General features: G+C 39.5%; 1 protein-coding gene across 1 annotated transcript in view; it reads right to left on the bottom strand.

Moving 5' to 3' along the window:
- LOC121527362 (guanine nucleotide exchange factor VAV3) overlaps positions 1-23,299 on the bottom strand; it is a 159,075-nt gene that overhangs the window by 106,658 nt on the left and 29,118 nt on the right. Inside the window, exon 2 of the mRNA XM_041814298.1 lies at positions 19,014-19,130. Within this exon, the coding sequence (XP_041670232.1) occupies positions 19,014-19,130 (117 nt within the window). The remainder of the gene's footprint in view (positions 1-19,013; positions 19,131-23,299) is intronic.

Raw genomic sequence — 23,299 nt, 5'->3', positions numbered from 1 at the left:
AGTATCAAGCCAACAAGATGCTCATCAGCGGTGCTTATCCCTGATACTTTAGGCACACAGAATCAGAGAAAACGTCATGAGAATAATCCAGCTTGTTTAAAGCATATTTAAAGCTTGGATTTATAATCCTTGAGGGTATGCAAACTATTCTCATCTGTTTCTTTTAAACTGTACTTAAAAGGTTACAGCTTTTAAGGATTGCTAAGTAATTTATTTAGTTGTTATTTTAAAAAAACTGCTGTTGAAAAGCAATACTATCACATCAACAATATACAGATTTTATCTAAGAACACAGTGTATGTTTGCTTTAAAAATCAACTTCAAGTCAAAAAAAGGCTACAGACGTTTATATACTGTATACTACAGATCTCTCAGTAAAAGCAGAAAAATGTATTAACACTTAGAGGAACAACAAAACTCTTCAATGCAACCTCCAGAAATGTAGTAACAAAAAAACTGCAGTTCCTCTTATCTCCACTGGAGGCTATCTCCTGCAGCGAGTCAACCCCTATAGAGCAGGGGTCATCAACTCCATTCACACAAGGGCCAACTTCTTCTCCACAGGTGCTGTGGGGGCCGTATATTGAAATAAACAAAAATATAATTTAAATTTTGGTCTAAACAGCATATTCTTGTAAAAAAAAAAAAATGTTCCTTTCCTTCCAAAATTAATGGAACTCTAAACTGGGAGATCAGCCTCTATCACCTATACTGCAGCCAGCCACAAGGGGGCGATTGAGATATTTTAGCTACATATTTCTGGAGCCCTCATGATGTTTGTCACTGAGTTTGTTGCTAATATGCTGTGTTGTGGTTGGCAAAAAAACACAGCCAGGAAATTGATCTTCTGTGTAGATTCCCAGAAAGGGAACCTGCACTCTCAAAGAGTCTTATGTGAAAAATTGATCCATAGAAATGCAGCTTTTATCAAGATAAGAATGATAAGTCTGCCTTTACTGTAATTACAGAAATAAAATACTTGTGTGTTTTTTGGTTGACGTGACTAGGTTGAAAGTCTAATTTGAACTTCAAGAAAAAAAGTTAAACAATAGCATGCCATAGTTTTCCTTCTCAAATTTTCTGAATTTAACAATCCTCTAGGGGCCAGATAGGAAGCCATTGGGTGGCCTGATTCGGTCCCCTAGCCTCTGGTTGATGATCACTGCTGCAGAGCATCATGTAAAAATGTCCAACTTCACAGCAAAAAAAAAAACATGTTCACAGCATGGTACAAAAACACTCTTAGTCTCTATAGCTTATTTCACTTTTCATGCAACTGAGATGTCTTTTTTTATATTTATATATATACAACTCACCTGTTTACTTCATATTAAAGGCTTAAAGTGATGCAGAATTAAGGGTGTGGCTTCATTGAGTGACATGTGGATGCTGTTGGCCATGCAAGGTGTCACTTTAGCCGAACTTCTGTAAACTTTTGGGCAGTGTTTAAACTGTTTTGGTGATGTAGTCTCATCTGAATTGACCACATAATGCTTTTTGTAGCTTTATTGAAAGAAATGGGAAAAATGAAGTTCTGGTTTTGTAACATACACCTCACCTTAACTCATTTTTTTTTTTTGCTGCAAAAAAATCAAGATAATACCATATGTTTTGTCAGCATTCTAAAGAGGAATATCAAATATCATATTTCTTTCTTTCCTGCATTTGTTGGAGTGTGTGTCTGAGTGTGTTTTTTGTACAGCAGAAAGGGCATTCATTTACACATGAAAAAACCAACAACTGTATCAGTAGGGGTTGGTGGTTTGAAGCCACGCAGGGATCAAACAGTCGTCCGCATGCATCAAAGAAGTTCCCCTCTGACACCCTGAAACAATCACAGAGATGACCCAGCTCCACAGCAAGCCAACACCGCGCCCTGACTGAGCCATCTGAAGAAAGTGTGTGTGTGTGTGTGCCTTCACGCTCGAGGAAAGCCCGCTGATATGAAAAGTGTTGGTCTGTTGAAGCTGCTGTCAGTCAGTGAAGTCCATAAATTATCCACAGAGCTCTAAGCAGCTTCCTTCACATTGTGGAGGAGAAAATTCCAGAAGCATTGTGGGTGAAGGTAGGTGAAGCGTGGAGGCTTTTTCTCACACAGCACGAGCAGCGAGTAGGAGACTCATTGTGAACTCAGAGCAAATATTTCTACAATAACAGACGGAGAAGGGTGTTTTTTTTTTACAGTGCTGAGGGCAGCTCATGTTGGATCACTGTGAGGACTGACTCAAAGCTTTCACTACAAAAATGTGAGTCACGGTGGATTACAGACCCACAAAACACCCAGAGGACTGACTGTGAGAATGTCTTCACACTAGAAAATCTGAACTTTACACGAACAGGCTGTTGGTGGCTACAGATGGAGTTTGTGAGCGTGTGGTTACATCTGAACCTATGTAGGCAACTTGCAAGAGAAGCAAACTGAAACTTTTTTTCATGATCTTCTTTAAGAAAGGTTATGCGCTACATTTTGTAGACTTGCTGCATAAATGTAGCCATTTTCCATATTTTTCTGCCCTCAGATTATCCTTTGGTTATTGTTTTAGGGGGGGAAATAAATTGAAGAAGTGGACAAAGCCGCATTATTATGTCAGACAGAAATGTGTTTAACAATAGCCAGTCAAGAGGGTATTTCTACTTTAACTGGTACTATGGTGTTTCTCTAAATCTACCAACTATCCATCCATCCATCCATTCATCTTCAATCGCTTATCCAGAGCCGGGTCATGACTCTATCCACTGTCCTCCTCTATCAATAAAGACACAAAAAGCCCAAATTCAATCTCTAAAAAAAAGGCCCATATCTATTTTCATGTGTGCATAAACTAATGGACCAACAAACTGGAGGTATCAGCCCTTTGAAATGCATTCTGGCCCAGCATAAATAATGGTACTTCTGTCGTCTACTGCAGTGAGTAATGTCATGGTTTACATATGTCTAAAAATGTCCATACACTATACGAAACACTCCAGGGACTACAGCATACCTCAGTATTATCATTAACAGATAAATGTATATAGAAGGCCAGTGTCAGCTTTGAAAGAAGCATGCTTAACTTGTTTGTTTGGTCTTTCTTTGAAAGGTATCTTTTGCAGTGATTTAAGGGATTTACAATGGAGTATGGGATGCCTAACAACTTTACTACTAAAGGAAAATTTGTCCAGTGTTTATTTGCCCCATTTTCCAATCAGTGTTTGCACAAAATCGAACGTTTTTTCTAGTCATGAGTATTCATAAACCTTTTTGGCTTTCAGGATTAAAAATATTTCCTGAAATGGGCAAATTCATTCCAAAAACCAGAACCAACAAAATGGTGAGCAGTCACTGTTGAGCTCTATCAAAAATGATCTAAAGTACAAAGTATCACATCTAATAGAACTTACAGTCTTTATGTTGTATTGGTTCATTGTTCAGGTTCTGGGTACATGAAACATTTGAGATAGTTCGAGAAATAACCTCATAAATAGCAAGACTGCCAATGCAGGAGTTGGATGACCATTTTTTATTGCAGAGGGTTAAGGGTTATGTGCTAGCGGAGATTACTCCATTCAATTTATCCAAGCGTGCATGATAAAATACAACTGGAACACAGCCATCGGTGCTTACTCCTGTGTTTAACAAGTGAAAATGTCTGCAGAGAAAGGTCTGCAGAGCGTCTGCCAAAAGAATCACACTAATTGTTTCTGCATGTGTTGAGCCAAGAAAACAAACCTGCAGGACACATCTGCAGAAAGCAGCACAATCTGAAATCATTTCACTGTTTCTCTCAATGGATAATAAAGCATCTGGAACAGAAGTCATACCATGATGATAAAGTGTAGCTCTGCTCTAAGCCCAGACTAATGAATGTGCTCAGGAAGGTTAATGGCTCTTTTAAGGTGACGGCTTAATTGCATGTTTAACCGAATGACACCTACAGAGCTCTAAATTCAAACCTCCACCACCACGCTGAACACACTGCTCTGGTAATCCTCAAGAAGAGAGCTTTGTCTGGGAGGAACCTCCATCATTTTTAGAGGAGGGGGATTCAGACAAGCTTAAATACGACCTTTAATAAAAGGACTTAATTAACTGGATAAATTGACCATCCGTTATAAATGCAAACCTGCCTTTAACGCAGTCTTTCTGCAGCCCAAAGATTGACCCTGAGTGTCCATTAGCACGTAGCAGACATCTGATATCTGATCACACAGATCTGCAGCAGGAGCACAGCTGAAGGACAAAGGAGAGACAGGGGGAGGGGGGTGAAGATGATGATGAAGATGAAGAAGAGAGGGGATGCGTCGGCCTTTGGAAGTTAAATTTATCACAGTCAACTGAGCAGGAAGACACTAATCAATAAATGCTCTCTGTCTGTCTGCATCCTGTTTCCATCCCATCCCCCAGTCGGCTGTTTTCCATCACCACCACCTAAAAAAATAGCAATCAGCATCTTCATCCTCTTAAAATGTTCCTGTTAGGGGACTGGAGATGGCTAAAAGGACACTGTTTGTATGCAGAGGCTTATTTAGAATCCATCAGCGGAGTGAGTCTGCCTGAGGCTTTCTAACATGTTGTACTCATGACTATTTATGCAAAAATTTCCCTGAACATTTCCTTAAATTTTCAAGTGACCTGCATACTGAAACACAAATGGCTAAATTTTTCACCAGTGACCATGCTCTTTCTATCAGCCCCCTGTGGTTAAATTTCCACACAAGATGAGCTGATCAGTGAGCACAGCAGAAAATAGTCACCCTTGCTCATGGTGAAATTTCCCTATGACGGCTGATGAGCAACTAGTGCAATCTTCATGCACATAATGAGGCTGCACCATACTCTTTTCTGCTCATTACTGTATTCTTTAAGGCTGTTTACAGTGTGAATGTATTCAGTCCCATGTAGAATTGATAAAAAGATGAAAACTTCTTCAGACTCCTGCAACATTTTTTTTTCTAAATCTACTCCAAAGCTGACTAGGGTAGAGATGGGGATCTTGGGTCACTGTCAGACTGAATGAAATTGTCCTCCAGGATTTTCCAATATATTTTACTACATTAATTTTACCTTCTACCTTTACAAGCCTTCCAAGGCCTGCTACTGAGAAGCATTCCCACACATGATGCTACCACCACCGTGCTTCACAGTAGGGATGGTGTGTTTGTGGTGATGTGCAGTGATTGGTGTCCGCCAAACATAGCATCTTGTTTGATGGCCAAAAAGCACCATTTTGGTCCCAGCAGACCAAAGAACTTTCTTCCATTTAACCAAGGAGTCTCACTCATGCCTTCTGGCAAACACTACTCGAGATTTAATCCGAGATTTCCTCTACAATGGCTTTTTCTTTGCCACCTTAAAGCTCTGACTGGTGAAGAACCAAGGAAACAGTTGCTGTATGCAGACTCTCTCCAATCTCAGCTGCTGAAGCTTGAAACTCCTTCAGGCATAGGTGCCTTGGTGGTAGCTCTGACTAGTCTCCTTCTTGCATGGTAGCTCAGTTCGTGAGGACGTCCTGATCTAGGCAGATTTACACATGTGCCATATTCCTTCCATTTCTTGATAGTGGATTTAACTGAACTCCAGGGGACGTTCAGCCTCAGATTTTTTTTGTATCCATCTCCTGCCTTACACTTTTCAAGAAGTTTTTCTTTGAGTTGTTGGAGTGTTCTTTTGTCTGCATGGTGTAATGGTAGCCAGGAGTACTGATTAATTAGTGACTGGACCTTCCAGACACAGGTGTCTTTATACTGGAATCATTTCACTTTATTATTAAAGAGTTGTGTTTTTGGGTAAAGAAGCCAAATTAAATAGACTATGATTGATTAAAAAAATCAATCAAAGGGTAAAGCATCCAAGGGGGTGAATACTTTCTGTGGGCATTGTATTTATTTGAATAGATGCACAAAAAAAAGTCAAACATTCATAAAATTTCATAGATGGTGGTGTTGCAGTTACAACAAGGTAGGAAAAGTAGAAAAGTTATGGGTTAAGCTGCAGCCACTCTAAAAAAGCCTGTATGTTTTTGTGGTAAACTGACATTACACAACAGATTCAGATCAAACACATATTTCTTTCTTAAGTTCTAAATTCACACATCACAACTCCATTACTGTTCCAATGAGCTCCAAACCAAACGTTTTGCCTACTATTTGGTAATAAAAACATTTGCCACCCTATGCAACTGTGAAAAGAGGATTTCATCAGCTGCCCATCCTGAAAAGTGATTTTTTTTAAAATACCTCTTGATTTCATACCAACTAATTTACTGTAACAGAATTGCTTAATTTACAGCAATTCTGTTCAAGTGATTAGTTCTGTCTGATCCGTGTCCCCTTATTTCATTAGCACTACATCAGTGTTAACCAGTGCCTATGTGTATGAATGTATCAGTTTATCACTGTGATAATGAGTGCAGATTGAAGAGGTGGGAGGATCATTTAAACCTCTTTGTTTCTGATTAATGGTTTGTCTCACTGTGTCTGCAGACGTATTTCATTCCAGATGAACAGCATGCAGCTGCAGAGTGCATTAGTCTCTTATTACACATTATTTGCATATTAAACGGATAAATGCACGCAGGTGTGGCTCCTTCTGACACATTTTAAGGAAGCTGTAGAGAGAAAAAATTTTGCATGAAACTTAACAGATGATCTGGGGTTACTTTAGCTTGAAGCCCACAGAATTCATCAATCATCCAGGTGTGCTGTTGTGTCTCCAATGCCTGACTTTGACAGTTTAAGTACAGTCTTTCATCCCAGCTTTCATGTGGAATTCAGGTTTTATTAAAATCTAAATAAAAAATGGGTGATTCTTTGAAAGAAAAGATTGTACTGAATGCATATGAATGTGCAAGTGTGACATTTACCCGGAGAAGGTCTAATAAGTACTTTTAGATGGAGGAGGCAAAAAGAGTGCTTTTCAGCACTCTTGTGTGCGTCTGTCAGCCATGCACATTTGAGAATAGTCATGTGCAGACAAGACCTTTCGTAAAGGAGGATACAGGGGAGAGTTTTCAGGGGTCAAGCCAAACTGGGGGCCCATGAAGGTCAGGAAAATCATGGTCCACTGTAAAGTTAAGCTGTGATATCCATGTTTTATTTAATAATAACCACTTTCATCAAAGCCTCAAATACCATTCTTTTATAGATTTGTGCAGTAGTATGTAGCCATCTTAAAAATGAAAAAAAAACTGAATCAAAATGAGTTATAAATTGCTAGAATGGGTTAAAGTGGCAAAACTGGCATAAAAGGAATATAAGAGGAATATAAGGGGCAAAGATTAGTTTAAAGTGGCACAAATGGGTGGGAAATTTGGTGGAATGGGATTCAAAAAAGGGGAAAAAAAGTGGTTTAAACAGGCAGAAATGGGTTAACTGAGGCAAAAAAACAGGCAGAAATGGGTTAACTGAGGCAAAAAAACAGGCAGAAATGGGTTAACTGAGGCAAAAAAAAACAGGCAGAAATTGGAAAATTGGCAAAAATGGGCATAACAAATAGTAAAATGCGGTTAAAATGGGGAAAAATGATCATAAAAAGGGGTCATAGTGGCTATAATGGGTCACCAGAGGCATCAATAGGTGGAAAGTAGAATGAATTGGTTTAAAAGTGGCAAAACGGGCAGAAAAAATGGTGTAAAGGGTTAAAAAGTGACATAAGTCATAAAGCAGGAAGAAATGGGCAGAAGAGGTGGTAAAATTGGAATAAAGTGGAAAAAATCTGTTAAAAATGCCAGAAAAATGGTGGGGAAAAGTGATAAAAACTGGTAAGAATGTGGACAAATTGTGTGAAGTGGCAAAAATGGGTAAATAGATGCAAAACATGGGCACAAATAATTTAAAATTGATGAAAACTAGGAAATAATAATGGCAAAAATAGGTGGGAAAAGTGGTTAAAAAGTGGCACAAAAATACTTTTAACATAGGAACCCAATAATAGTTTGATGCACTTTTCAACTGTTATTCAGGATTCTAGCACCAATGTTACCGATAAAACATGTATCAATATTATCAATAAATCACAGCAGGGGAGGCCCATTCTCTAGGTTTGTCAGCCAATTCTGTGTGCAGACTTACTTTTTACAGCTTTTTTGATTACTTTGATTTCAGCATAAATCTCACTAAATGACCATGTTTTAATGGGTAAAGTAAACAATTTGAAATCATTTAAAAATATTCTTAGTTTTTTAAGGCATCTGGCGACCCCCTCCCAGTGTCTCACAACCCCCACACTGATGTAGGGAAGGATGTTACCATTCAAAGCTTCTCATATTTACTGATGGGCGTCTTACAACCAAGCAGCCTGCATATTACCATGACAATTAAGGCCTTTATATTTCTGTTTTACTGTTAATGAAATACAGAATAAACTGGATGCTTTCACTGCATTGGCACAATTTTGCATTCATAAGGATTTAAGGATGACAATATGTGTGACTGAATGAGATTAATCTGTGACAGCAGCTGGAAGGTCAGTAAGGACGTTGTACTGTCGGTGTCAGTAGAAAGTGGGCTGCATTATTTAACAGGTCAGTCCATGACACTCACTTTTTCCACTCACATAGGAAACTGTCCATCATGGGACTGAGAGAGTGGAAACCTTCTGTCAGCACTTTGATTTCAAACAAGCTGATTCAAAAAGACTGAAATTAGCAATAAAAAAGAAGTGGACACTTAGTCATGATGATGGCAGCATATTTTTAACAGGAAATATGACGTCTTTAACACAACAGCAGAGGTTAGCTGTGTTAGAGTTACATCTTTGAAATCTGTCTAATAAGAACTTTATTTTTAATCAGTGGAAAAATGACAACAATTTCCTCCTGGCAATGAATACTTTAAAAAGCACTCATTGCTGTTTTAGCCAAGGCTCAAGGAAAATCCAACAACCATCCTAACACCATGTACGACAGCCAAGGATAACAACAGATAGAGAATGAGCCAACAAGCCAGGCATGGTTCTTACAGACCCAGGTTCTAATTGTTGCTGTTATGTTATTAAAATACTGTTATAATGAAGCTTGTTGCAGTTACTTAAATAAAAGACCTCAAGGCCAATTATTGGTCTCTAATGTTTGACACGGTTTTCTTTTTTGGCCCCCAAGATTAAAGCTTGATTGGACTATAGATGTGGATCACTCTGACACCTTTTAAGCTGGGGATGGGTGCAATTAGATGGCCGAACAGTGAAAGTCAGATCGCTTTGTCGTCGGCAACCGAATAACAAGTTGGCTAAACTCATTATTAAAATTTTTTAAAGTTATTTAAGGAACACAGTCAGACCCATTGCCACTGATGTTTAAAATCAATCACTTAGTCATGCAGTCCATATTTGCATATATTTGTGATGCAAAATGAGTCGTTCTAAAGAACTTAGTGACAGTTTGTGAAATTTCATCACTTACAGTCAACTGTAGGTGGTATTATTAAAGTGGAAGCATTTTGGAATAACAGCAGCTCAGGCATAAAGTGGAATACCAGGTAATATCACAAAATTAGGGTCAACAATTTCTTAGGTGCATGGTGCATCAAGGTCGCCAATGCTGTGCTGAATCCACAGCTGAAGAAATTTGAACATCCACTGGCAGCTCCATGTAGGCCTCACATCACCAAGTCCAATGGCTTATGCCAGGAGCAAACTGTGAAGTTTGGTGGAGGGGAGGTAATGGTATGGAGCTGTTTTTCAGGGTTTGGGCTAGACCCCTATCTCTGGTGAAGGTCAACCTTAACGCTTCAGCATAACAAGACATTTTGGACAATGCTATGCTTCCAACTTCGTGGATACAGAGAAAAGACAAACCTTTTAAAACATTTCATGCATACGCCTTGTTTCACTCCATTTTCTCAAGACATTTATTTTAATTTTGGTAATTTCTTGAGGAATTTCTTCTTATCTTGGGAAAACCGGCTTTAAAATCAAAAGCAAAGTAGATAGTAAAGTAGAAATCTTGAGAAAAAAACTGAAATTACTCGTCATCTTAGAAAAAAAAAGGATGTATCAAGTTACTGTTTGTCCACTTTGAGCATCCTTACATAGATTTTTTTCCTCTTGGCACAGATTCACAAGGTACTGGACTGAGCTCCGCATCCCACTTTTGGGTCCCGACCCACCAGTTGAGAACCACTGCTTTACAGAATGAATGGGAACAAATTCCCACAAAAACTCTCAAAAGTCTTGTGGAAAGCCTTCCAGGATGAGTGTAATCTGTTATAGCTGCAAAAGGGGGCCAGCTCCTTATCAAAGTGCATGTATTTGAATACATTGGCATTACAGTCCCTGTTGGTGCAATGGTCAGGCGTCCAAATACCTTTGTCTATATAGTGTACCTGCCTGATGAAATAGATGTATTCTAAAATATTTGATGGTATTTGATACCGTCAATCATGAAAACAACAGCTATTTTGGCATTCTAAAAAAACTACTGAAATAATATTAACACATATTGAAGTATGAAAAACTTTAAGGCATATCTCACCACCTTGATCTCTCTCTCTCTCTCTCTCTCAGGTGTGTATCACTGTATGTGTGTGCATGTTTTCTGCAGCCAACTTCCTCTTCTCCCTGCAGACTCTGAAACCCTGCATGTGTCTGTAAGACAGATGTGCAAACCAGATGTTGGTGCACTGAGGGGAGACGGCTGAGCACAGACAGACAACCGTCTGTGTTTGTTTCTTCAGACAGACACAGTTTGGATCAACAACCAGTCAGAATGTGTTTTTCAGCTTTGTTAGAACAAATAAAAACACACCGTTTCTTATACCTTTAGAGACGCGAGACTCATCAGGGAACAGAGACGAGTGTGTAGGAATGCTCAGACTCAATGTTAAAGTTTGTGTTCTGTGAGTTCAGATGAAAGCACGTCCGGTACGACAGCAGGCAGGAAAACACCTTCAGATGATGAGAGAGCTGACCCAGCTCTGCTCCCTCCAACATACACACACGGTATCAGGATCAACACTTCATGTTTTATTCACAAAGAGACCAGCAGATATTTTTAAAACTAAAATAAAAGGAAGGACCTCAGGTGAATGAAAGCCTCCCTCACATCCTCCTTTCTCTCTATGAGTCTCTGCAGAGTCAGTCAGGAGAGGATTACAGGGCAAAGTTATGATGCTACAGATTCACTCTGTGCATTGTGGGATTCACTCAGGGGAGTCTTTAAAGTGCTGAGGATGAACAAACTACAAACATTAAGGGAGAAGAATCACACATTATTAAATTGAATAGGAGTCTGTGCAAACTGTTCACCATGTTTTTATAAAAGATATCAAAGAAATTATTGATCATTTATGATCAGATTTCTCAGTGATCAGTCCAACTACCTGTTGAATGAGATTCTGAGGGTCCATGCTTATTACAGTGTACATTCTGACAGCTATTTTAAAGTTAGTCTTAGTCAGATTGAAACTCCTTTTAGTATTAGTCACATTTTAGTCATTTCTACCCTTGATATTTTTTGTTTAAGTCAACAAAAGCTAAAAAAAAGCCTAGCTTTATCACATAAAAACTCTTCTATTTAAGCCAAAAAAAATTGTGTTCTCTGCGCCCTGCAAAACCTGGGATCCCTGCTTTCTATAGCTTAAAGGCAGAAGAGCTGCATATTCAGCCTACCTAACTGCTTGTGCTTTCTCATATGATTTTTGAATGTCCAAGGAAAACTGAATTACATTTTAGTGTGATTTACACCCACCAGCTTCTTTACTAGGTACACCTGTTCAATTGCTTGTTAACACAAAAAGCTGATCAGCCAACCACATGGCAGCAAATCAATGCATTAGGCATGTAGACATGGTCAAGACGACTTCCTGAAGTTCAAACCGAGCATCAGAATGGGGAAGAAGGGGATTTAAGTGACTTTGAACATGGCATGGTTGTTGGGGCCAGACGGGCTAGTCTTAGTATTTCAAAAATTGCTGATCTATTGGGATTATCACTCACAACCATCTCTAGGGTTTACAGAGAATGGTCAGAAAAGGGGGAAAATATCCAGAGAGCAACAGTGGAGAACAGGAAGACTGGTTTGAGATGATTAATGCAACATTACCTCAAATAACTACTTACAACCAAGGGATGCAGACTATCATCTCTGAACGTACAACACATCAAACCTTGAAGCAGATGGGCTACAGCAGCAGAAGACCACACCAGGTGCCACTCCTGCAGTTTGCACAGGCTCACCAAAATTGGACAAAAGAAGAATGGAAAAATGTTGCCTGGTCTGATGAGTCTAATTTTCAGCATTCAGACGGTAGGGTCAGAATTTGGCATAAACAGCATGAAAGCATTTATCCATCCTGCCTTGTATCAACGGCTCAGGCTGGCGGTGCTGTGATGGTGTGGGGGATATTTTCTTGGCACACTTTGGGCCCCTTAGTATCAACTGAGTATTATTAAAATGCCACAGTCTACCTGAGTATTGTTGCTGACCATGTCCATCCCTCTATGACCACAGTGTACCCATCTTCTGATGGCTACATCCAGCAGGATAATCCACCATGGCACAAAGCTCAATCATCTTAAACTGGTGTCTTGAACATGACAGAGTACACTATACTCCAATGGCTTCCACAGTCACCAGATCTCAATCCAATAGAGCAACTGTGGGATGCGATTGAACGGGAGATGTGCATCATGGATGTAAAGCTGACAAATCTGCAGCAGCTGCATGATGCTATCATGTTAACCCAGTACTAGCAAGGCGTACCTAATAAAGTGGCCAGTGAGTGTAGTCTCATTGACAAAAACATACTTTTTGTACTTGAGTTTTTGTCTTCAAAGAGCTACTCTTTCTCATGGAAAAAAAGGTAGTCGACAAGCAATTTTAGTCAAAGTTTTAGTTGACAAAATCAACACTGGCTTATAAGACAGAATGTGCACTGAAATGAGACAAACAGAACAAATGCACTGATATTAAACTGGGGAAGCTGAGCTCTGTAGAAGTTGATGGACACTCATTTTTCTACCACATTCTGTAAATATCAGGAACAGAATCGCCACAGTCAGACAAGGAACGTATTATACTGTATATTTGCCAATATCCGATATGCAAATATTTCCATAGTTATTCTTCCCATATTGATACAATACACACACTTTTTATTATAAAAACCACCAAGTGTCTCCTGTGTTAAGCATCCAATGATAGCATCATTTGGAAAACACTGTTTGTTGCAGCATAAAAAAAAACTTTGTTAAATCACTGACACACAAAAGCAAGGTAGAGATATAGAGTATAATTTTATCTATCTAAATAAATTTGATTTAACCCCATACTAGAGAAAACTGGGCTACTATTATTATTATTCCCTGGATGTGTATTTTTATACATAATGATGCAGTGAACCTCTGTTGTGAGAAGATCTCCCTGTGAGGGGTAAAAGGAAACCTGCCTGCAATGTTAATGTGTTTAATTATAGATGCTGTAATGAACAGATGAGTTAATCTTCACAGCTACTTAATTCAGCTCGGCACGACACAGAAAATGAGCAGATAAAAAACTGCTGACCGTATCTAAAGCTCTCTCACTTTCTCTCCTTTATTCTTGGATATATCTGCATTAATGATCAAGTTAGCTTGTACTCATTTATCATCAACACTTAATTTCAAAGCCACCACTAATATAGCTTTATCAACACTAAGCTTCAGTTACATATTTGAAAATATATGACAATATTTGAGTGTCAGATAACTTCTTTTTACAAGACTAAGAGCAAAACAGTCAAAATGATCATCAATTTTGTTCTAATCAATAAATCGGTGATTAGTTAAACAGTATGAGCCAGATGAATAGATGGTGTACCTCGTAAAGGTGGCGGTTTCATGCAAATTCAACAAAATATGCTTTAACTATTACACAGGCTGTTTTTGTACTGCCTGATGTTAGCATTCGTGTGAAAAGGGAAGTTATTTAGTCAAATATTTATCCCCTACATCATAAAAAATCATAGTAAAATTAACATTTATATAAGTTCCCCTGTATTCTAATCCAGGGCACAGTCCATGTTGATATGGTGCTCTCATAAAAAAAGTAGTGTACTGTTCCTTTTTATCGACAGTGGGTTCAATGTTTAACTTCTGATAGCATGGAAATGAGGCTGCAGGTCAGCTGAATTACTCTTCATGCTCTGTAATAGAGCTTTTTCTATATTTCAGGGTTTCAGATAAAAATATGGGCTGTCAAAAACAGCAGTTATTACCCTGAGATGCTCATTTATAATCCTTCTAAATCTAGTTGAAATTAAAACCCAATGAAATATAGTTTTTGATTGAGCTATTATGAAGTCTCTAGTGAAGAGTGTAACTCTAAAAATTATAATCACCATCCTCACTCTTGCCACTAGCCTCTAGTGTTGCCTTTTAAGGACAATCTTGGGGCGGTAATCGTGTTAGTTCCCTTTTATTCTGAAATAATCCATTTGAACTGAATGCATTTATTCTTACCAAAATAAGCAGGCATGTGGCATTGCCATGGAAGATTTTGGTTACATTTCTCCACGCTTCACCGCCAGCTTTGCCAAATATAGCCCACCCAAATCAGCCACTCAAGCATCTCATTAAATAAATAAATAAGTAATGCTTACAGGGAAAGGCTATGAATAAAAAGTTAATGTATAAATAAATAGCAATATTTGTATGCGTGTAGACAAGATGATATGCAGATATGTCATTTGAACAGATTTAATCCCTTCTAGGGTGCCCCACATTTTTGAGAAGGGCAATCGAAGTGATAAATTAAAATGGATACTGTTCATGAATGCCTGTGATGACCACAAACAAGACAGAAATACTCTGAAGTTCCTCCTTCAAGTGTCGGAATGACTGTGGGTCTATCTGACAGAGTTACACAAGCTCAAACACAAAAAAAGCGATTTTGTTATTGCCTGAAAAGATGTATTTTTTAAAAATGTAAATAATTTATTGATGGCTGTGATATTAATGGAGCTACATGCCTGATCAGATTTAAGTTGAAAATTTTATGTAAAACCTCCAAAAAATGACGATTGAGCAAAGTGTTAAATAGAAATGTCCAGGCGAATTTCTAAATGACTATTCTGAGATTGTGCATGGACACCTGGTGACAAAATGACATCAGAGCTATGTAACATTACATTTGTGCGTCAAAACAAAAACATACTTAGTCCATTTTAGGTTTTATTTCTTTTTCGGTGACATTGTACCAACAAAAAGCCCTAAAAATTTGGCCAAATACTAACATTTTATGATTTCTTGTATTACATTCATGATGAATTATTTATCAAGATAAACAAATGACCACTTCATATATTACTTCATATTTGCATTGTTGATGAACATGAACTGTAAGGGGTTCACCACCATATGGTGCCCGTACTGATGCACCGGCTCAAAAGAGTTAACAGGAAATAAAAGTGATTCACACATTAGAAGTATGAAAAGGAAATTCTAATCCTGTGTTGAAAAATATTAAATTTAATCTAGAATAGTTCCTTGTACACTCCTTTATTTCTAGCAGGTTGGATTCCTGCAGCGGTTAGTTTGCTTTTCTCTTCAGTGTGTTCAAAATGCAGCTGCAAGAATTCTTAAAAAAGCTAATATGAGCACATTACTCTACTCTGGCTACCTGTTACACAAGGAACTGATTTTAACATATCTGTATAAAAGCCTCTCCATGGTTATAATGCTTACAAATGCTATTTCTATATGGCCTGTCTAAGCCATGTTCCAACAACCTTTGGGTTTCCCATTACAATCTGCAAGACAGAAGTGCCAGTACACTCTGTGTGGAGTCTATTTTCAACAGTGCCTGCCCATTTTAGCCTCACACAGCAGATGGATTGGTCAGATTCCATGTCTGTCATCTGGAAGATCCATCTTGCAAAGCTCCAATCTGAAACAATAGTGCCTGGTCTGAGAGCAGGCCCGACCAATCAGCATCATTTGTGGAGAACGAAGAGGTCGCTACAGGTGGAGTTTAATTGTACAAAAAGCTGGTAGCAATGGCCGCCCCCCATGTAGCAGTTAGGACAGATATAGCGGCAGTTTGATCAGAACTGGACCACAGACCGTGGAAAGGATTCTTTTACTCTTCTACCCACCTGCTTCAGCATGAGTTTACAATAGTTACAGGTAGGATTTAGTTGTACTTGTATATGTAAGGGCTGGTGGTGTAGCAATTAGCTTGGATGCAGCTACAGCGGCAACTTTTTATCAAATATAGATAGTATTTCTTTAGTGAAAGAGGAGCAAGGAACTATATTGAAACCTTTCCTGGGGGAAAATATGTTATTGTACTTCTGAGTCCTGACTGACCTCAGCATGAGTTTTATCCACCAACAAGCTTCATTGTTCATGTAGCCTAGCTGCTGAACTCATGTAACACATTGGAGATACAAATGTATACCACCATATTTTGTCTTCTTGCGCTGATTGGCCCATATTGAATGACAGACAGAATGTCCATCCAATCACCTACCTAGAATTTTTTGTTACACTTTATTATGGGAAGTTTTCCAGATGAATGTGAAAAATATCCCATTTAATGGCTAGTTCTGTAGTGCTCTGATTTAAGGGTTTGCTGGAGGATGAAGACAGCCAATCCATCAGAAAGTCTCCATGTCTCCTTTCCTCTGACATAGACACATAGAGTCAAAGGAGTCTCATAAACCCTCACATCATGTCCAGAGTGTCTCTCTACTCCACTCAGAGCCTCTCCTTCTAATTAAACCTCTGGGGGTTTCAGAGCTGTCAACGAGCTGCAGACAGGTTCGCAGCAGAGAGCGACAGTCCGATCAAAGTAATGAACCTCGGGGCAGATTTTTTAACCCCTCGTAAAGCTCAGACAGTCTCGCTCTAATGAGAGAAAGCGATTAAACTGCTGGGTCATCCTGCTGACTTCAGCTGCACAGTTTAACAGTGAGAGGAAAAACAGCCTCAGAGTGAGTTTATTAGCACCTTTAATGAGGGCTGCAGGGTAAAATCTTCCTGATACAGGATCACTCTAAAACACCCTTAATAATGATTAGCTTGGCATATTTACACTCAATATTAAAGAGACCAAACAGGCTCTCACAAAGCAAGAAATAAAGCTGATAACACATCCAGCCAACTGTTTTCTCATGGTGAAAACTACCTCTGAAGTGGATGAAGGGTTTCACTCAGATGCAGTAAAGTTGAGCTAAAGATAACAGCAGTTCAGCTCACAGCTCATGCATTTGAGCAAAAGTGTATCAGAAATACATACACATAAATATTACCCAATAATGAGGCATTTTACCACTATTATAAAGAATGTCTGTATAAAAGGAGGGCTGCACAGTGGCACAGGGGTTAGCACTGTTGCCTCACAGTAGGAAGGTCCCTGGTTCGTTCCCTGGTCAGGGCCTTTCTGTGTGAAGTTTGCATGTTCTCCCCGTGCACATGTGGGTTCTCTCTGGTTACTCCACCTTCCTCCCACCACCAAAAACATGCTCTTTGGTTAATTGGTGACTCTAAAATTGGCTGTAGGTGTGAATGTGAGTATGCCTGTCTGTCTGTCTCGGGACAAGTGGTATAGATAATAGATGGATGTATAAAAGGAGGTGACCTCTTTTGATCATTTGGCTCCAGGCAGAAACTTTTTACCATGAACATTTAAGGAATGACAACCTAAAACGCATAGAATTACAATGGCAGCTCAGATAGAGGCCCCGACTTCATCGTCTGCACTGTAAGATTGATCAATAAAAGGTTGTGTTAACTGAAGCACACACAAAACTTTTGCACCCAGTTAAACCAGTGAGAATAAGTCAGAAGAAACCATCTAATTTAAAGCACAAAGTGATGGTTCATTGCTCAGCAAACTGTGCTGCAGAGCAGGGAAATGACTCCCTATTCATTACAGAGTTAATATGCCATTTTGTTGTGTTGGTCGGATTCTGAAAGAGCACTGTAATTCTCTATATAGTGCACTCATTCTATCCTATAATGCATTGTGAAAAGAAGGGAAGAACTGATGTTTTCGATACACAACCGTTGTCACTGACATCTAAAAGCCGTTGCTGCAACATGTTTTAATTTTAAGACGGTGATGACGGCATTATCTGCAGCTGGAATAGTGTCCAAAATAATTTTCGTGTGTCCAGATCAATCTCTTTATGACCTACATGAATATATGACTTTGATATTACTATTAAATTATGGGGATAAATCATTTTGGGGCCATCGACAGTGGTGCACTTCATCCACATGTATGGAGACAGCCTTGAGCCTTTACAATTACAAAGACGTAAGTGTTGTTTTTTTGTCTTTGATGCTCCAGTTGGAGCTTTGTTTGAAACAATGAAAACATTTAAGTGGCTGGACTCTAAATAAAGCATAAAAGTTTACCCTCCCCTTTTATCTCATCATGAAGACAGAACTGAGCTCCATCAATATGAGAGCTACAGAGTAAAGGAGCAAGCAAGTTCTCTCAACTGATAGGCACAAAACAAGAGCAAACTGCATGGAAAACAACAACTTTCTTGGTGTGTTTGGATATAAATACTTTGTAAAGTAGATGTAGACAGAGCAGACAGTGGAACAAAATGACGCACTACTTCTGGAGCTATTGGCAGCCACACTCCATTCTTTGTAATTTAGACCCTTTATGCCAAAGTTTAGATTAATACCATCTGGTTTCTGCAGACCTCTGTTGGTATTAGGGTACTCCAAAACTGGCTGCATCATCACTTTTATCAAAATATATCCAAATAAATGACAAACAGATTGCATGCCTGACTGCTCAGTCCTTACAGCATCCTTCTGGGGATACTGTAGTAATGAGCCACAGGCCACTGAAAGTGCTGGTGCAGTGTCATAAATTGACTAAGATGATGCAAACTTTAGTGAGGATATAAAGAACAAGCTAGCATAAACTCTGCGATAACATGGCCACAAACAATGTATTCAGAAACAAAGATGCAATCTAAAACTTATGGAGCTCAAAAGGAGCACAGAAGTTCTAAAGTGTTCACATAAAACTAGAGCAAGAGTTCAGCCACTCTGTGTTGGTTTTTGGATTTTTCACTTAAGGATGCTGTCTCACCTTTCCGAAGTCTCTGAGGTCAAACAGGTCAAAAGCCTCGAACAACTCGCTCTTCCTCATACTGAATACGTCGCTGCATGCCGCCAGGAATGTCCGGATGTTCTTCAGACACAGGAACTGTAAGAGGACAGAGAGATTTGTCTGTAAGCATGATATCAAGAAATATGACCTGCAGAAATTATATCATGTGCTATTATCCTTTTTATCCTGTATGTGTTCTTTTGGTTATTGTTGCTGTGTCGTGCTGCAGATGAAGTGGAGGAGCACAGCTCTTTAAAAGAAACATGAATCAGTGTTTATTGGCTCCATGAGAGCAGCCTGCATCATTAATGTGATGCATTTGTGCTCAGATGGTGCAGAGGAGTGGAGTGTAATTAGAGAACGATAATTTACTCCTGTTGTGGCTGTACAGTGCAACCACAATAACAATCAAAGATTGAGTTTTTTCATATTGTATCACCCTTTTGAGCATCTGATATCTTGCTTTTCCCTTCTTTGTTGCAAATTAATTGTAATAAACAACTGTGTTCTTGGAGAAGCTAATAAAAAAATCTGAAAAATAAATTAGATCTACTTTAGTGTTATTTCTTCGTTCTATACTTTATCCTTATTTACAACAAATTCAACTGTTACAACTTAATTAGTCCAGTTAAGGCATACAAAGATAAATCTCTTGCATGATCTTTATGGTTATTTTGTCTGACTCATCATTTCTTGCTTTGTGCACTTGGTCATGAGTTTTCCCTCATTCTGCTTGTCAGTGTTCATTTCCTTATTTTATTCTTGTTACTCTCCCTTCTTGTTTCAAAAGTGCAGACAGAACCATTTCCAGTTGACTTGACCCTGTTTTTGAGTTGCATGAGTGAATCTGAATTGGGCCTGATTTCAGTCTTATTGCACGCCGTTAGTAGTGCACTATACCAGAGAGCACTACAGCCAATTAAGGCCTGATCTGTTGCTCCCGGTCAGACGAATTTCTGGCGTGTTTGATTTTTTTTGACTGCACACACTCGCTCAGCGAAAACAAAGAATGACCTGATTGCAAACTTGAGGGCTTTTTTCCTGATTGCAAATGCGCAAACTGTCAGACAGCATCTGAAATAGCAACAGCTGGCATGCCTCAGAACAAGCTATAAACACAAGAAACATTGGTTGAAGATTTCATCATACCTCCAGCTGTAGGGGAAGATTTGTGTTTGTATTGTAGCCATTCATATGAGACAACTGAGGGACCACTGTACAGTGCACACCAGGCTTTACTTTATTGTAGGGATGTGTGCAACTAACCAGCCAAACGGTTTGATTTGGACCCCATTTTTTATTGGCACTAGGATTACCAATCGGTTAAACAAATTCTCACATTTTTTATCAGTTTAGGCCCAAAGTCAAACGCTACATTTAAACTGTAATACAGCAACCCACCATTACTAGCCACTATGATTGGTCCTATTGACTACTGCCTTGCTGCCACAATGCTCTTTAATCCAATATAAACAACCACTAACTGCATAAGCACTGGATATAACCTGACACAGCTTCTATGTCAGGTAATACTCATGTATACCTGAAGCACTAAGTGATATTCAGCTTAGGAATGTGGATATTCATCCGCAAAGAGAGTCGAAGGCCAGCAGTCAGGTCAGGTCAGGTATGGGAGCATATGCCGGTTGGCATGTCATCACGTCAGCCTTGGTCCTGTACTGCTCTGGCCTCCTGATGGCCATCCTCCAGGCCTGTGCCAGACCCATGACCTATCTCTTCAGGTATCCTCCCAACTGTCACCCCCATGACGCACACGGTTGCCCCCAGGCTCTCAGGCCCAGGGAAGCGCGCCAGTTGCCTGTAAGGGTGCAGCTGCTGTTCCTGTATGAGGCAGCTGACCATTCCCATCCCTGCTCTCTTCAGCCCGCCACCATTAGTTACACAGTCTTGCAAACAACACCCAAAGAGGCACCGAAGAGAAGTCGTCACAAAGGAGTCAAGTCAGCGCCTCTGCAATCAGTCAACATCGCAGCCTCATATGAGAATAGTAAAACCAGGAGGACCAAGACCTGAAAGACTGACTTAAGTCTGCATGCTCAGATTCCAGGAACGCTACGCTCATCGAACCAATCACCCCATACGTGAGTTCAAGTCATTGGTTGATCTCAGCCTTGCAGTCAGTGGATGGGTGGATTACACTGCCAAGGTAGGTGAACTGCTTCACAACTTCTACACTCTCACCATTCACAGACACAGATTCAATGGCAGCACCCAAGTTGTCCCCAAAAGCCACATTCTTTTCTTTGGCCCTGGATGGCATGTCCCAATGCTTCAGCCTCCTCACTTAGTTCAGAGCAAGTATCACAGCATCATCAGCAAAGTCCAGATCAGCCATAAGGACAACACCAAATGACACTCTTGCTAGAAGCACCCCTTCCTCCCCTAGGGCAGACATCAGCTGGATGAGCACATGTGGTATCCCACAGAGCTCCAGAATCCTCCAGATGCTGTCTCTACCCACTGAGTCAAATGCCTTCTGGAAGTCAACATAGCCTGCAAGGCACCCTCTATTGAATTTCCAAAAGCGCTCAGTGAGGACCTGAAGTGCCAGGATGCAGTCTACTTAAGACCTCTAAGGTGTAAAGCCTCACTGTTCAGACTGCTGGTGTTGAAGCCCGGATCCTGTTCAGTCATATCAGTGCAAAGTCCTTGCCAGGCACTAAGAGAAGTGTAATCCCTGGTAGTTGTTATACTATTGCACATCACTATTGCCCTTCCAAATTGGAACAACAATACCCCTATTCTAGTCATGCCTGTTCTCCTGTTCTCCTGAACATCTCAGCCTGGATTCTGCATGCACCTGGTGCTTTCTCTGTCTTTCGTGTGTTCACAGGCTGTTGAATCCCCTCAACAGTTGGTGGATCACTGTTTACAGGTGGGTGAACAGTCACGCTGCTGGCGTTAGCAAAACAAAGTGATATGTGACTGAGAGCAGCTCAGTCTGAGTCCAGTCATCAGCACGTTTCACTTTGACCTCCACTAAAGAGCAGCCAGATAACAACCCTTATGTCACCCACTTGTATCCGTGTGATAAATGTGTTCTCTTGCCCTGAAGTAATAACAGCAGTATGAAGCAAGTGTAAGTTTTTTTTTCGTTTTTTTTTTTTTTTTTTAATATGGTTTCAGATTATCCTCAAACATATCCTTGGGGATGCACAGATGTCATATGATTTTTCAGGGAACAGACTTGGATATCTGAATAAACTTACATGTTTCAGATCATGTTAATATATGAGTGTATAACAACTCAGATGTACCAAAGTAAACATTTGATTAACACTGGCAATTGCATTCATAAATGTACTCTAAATGACAGACAGTGCTGTCTGCATTGTCAACAAACTTCCACACTCAGTATTTACGCTATTGTTAATAAAATGCTACTGTGACAGACAAAAACAAAGGAGTCAGCAAACTCTTCCTCATTTTTATCCACAGTGAGCTAAATTAAAGCTGAGTGTGCATTTTGACCTTGGAATATTCAATCAAATAATCAATGAGTTCCTCCTCTCAGACATGAGGTCATGACCTCACAATGAGAGTGTTTGGTGCCTAATCAGCAGCTCAGATCTTTCACTAATGATGTTAAAAAGCTTCATTTAAAAACCATTCATCCACATCTACTAAGCATTCATTGACATGACACTTCAGTCAGCACAGACAGAACAACTGAACCTGAACCGACTTCTGAGGTTTGAAGAGACAAGCTAACAGTGTGAAGGTGTCCAGATTACAGTAGTTAGCCAACATGCAGGAACTGTGGTTTACACCAGTTCCTGTAGGTGATACAGGAACACAGAGGGGTGATGATGAAACAGAAGAGCTTCTTAACTGTCCACCACAGAGCTGCAATAAGATTTCAGCTGTTAATGTGCATTTTGCCGCATAAATGTTACAGTGAAATAGCTCTTCATTGTCTCTACCTGCAGATATTTGCTGCAGTTCTCCAGCTAGCCATTACTCTTGGGTAAGATGTTGTTATACAACATGTTTGCTCTAGATGCTCTCTGTGACATCACACTCAGGACTTTTAGCTCAGAAGCTGCCGTTTGAAGGATAAAGGTATATCAAAGTGTTCCAGGTAATAAATCTACGAAATACAGCATCTGCCAAACCTGACAATCATTGTAATGCCTTAATATGGTATATTTGGTATATTATCAAAACTACATATTTGAATGAATGAATACTGCATGACCATAGGATGCAGCACAAGAACATTTTTAGACAGAAACATCATGTTT

The sequence above is a fragment of the Cheilinus undulatus genome, linkage group 19 (genome assembly GCF_018320785.1).
Source record: "Cheilinus undulatus linkage group 19, ASM1832078v1, whole genome shotgun sequence".
Lineage (NCBI taxonomy): Eukaryota > Metazoa > Chordata > Actinopteri > Labriformes > Labridae > Cheilinus > Cheilinus undulatus.
The sequence above is the reverse complement of the archived record's forward strand: the minus strand, read 5'-3'. Positions and strand labels throughout refer to the sequence as shown.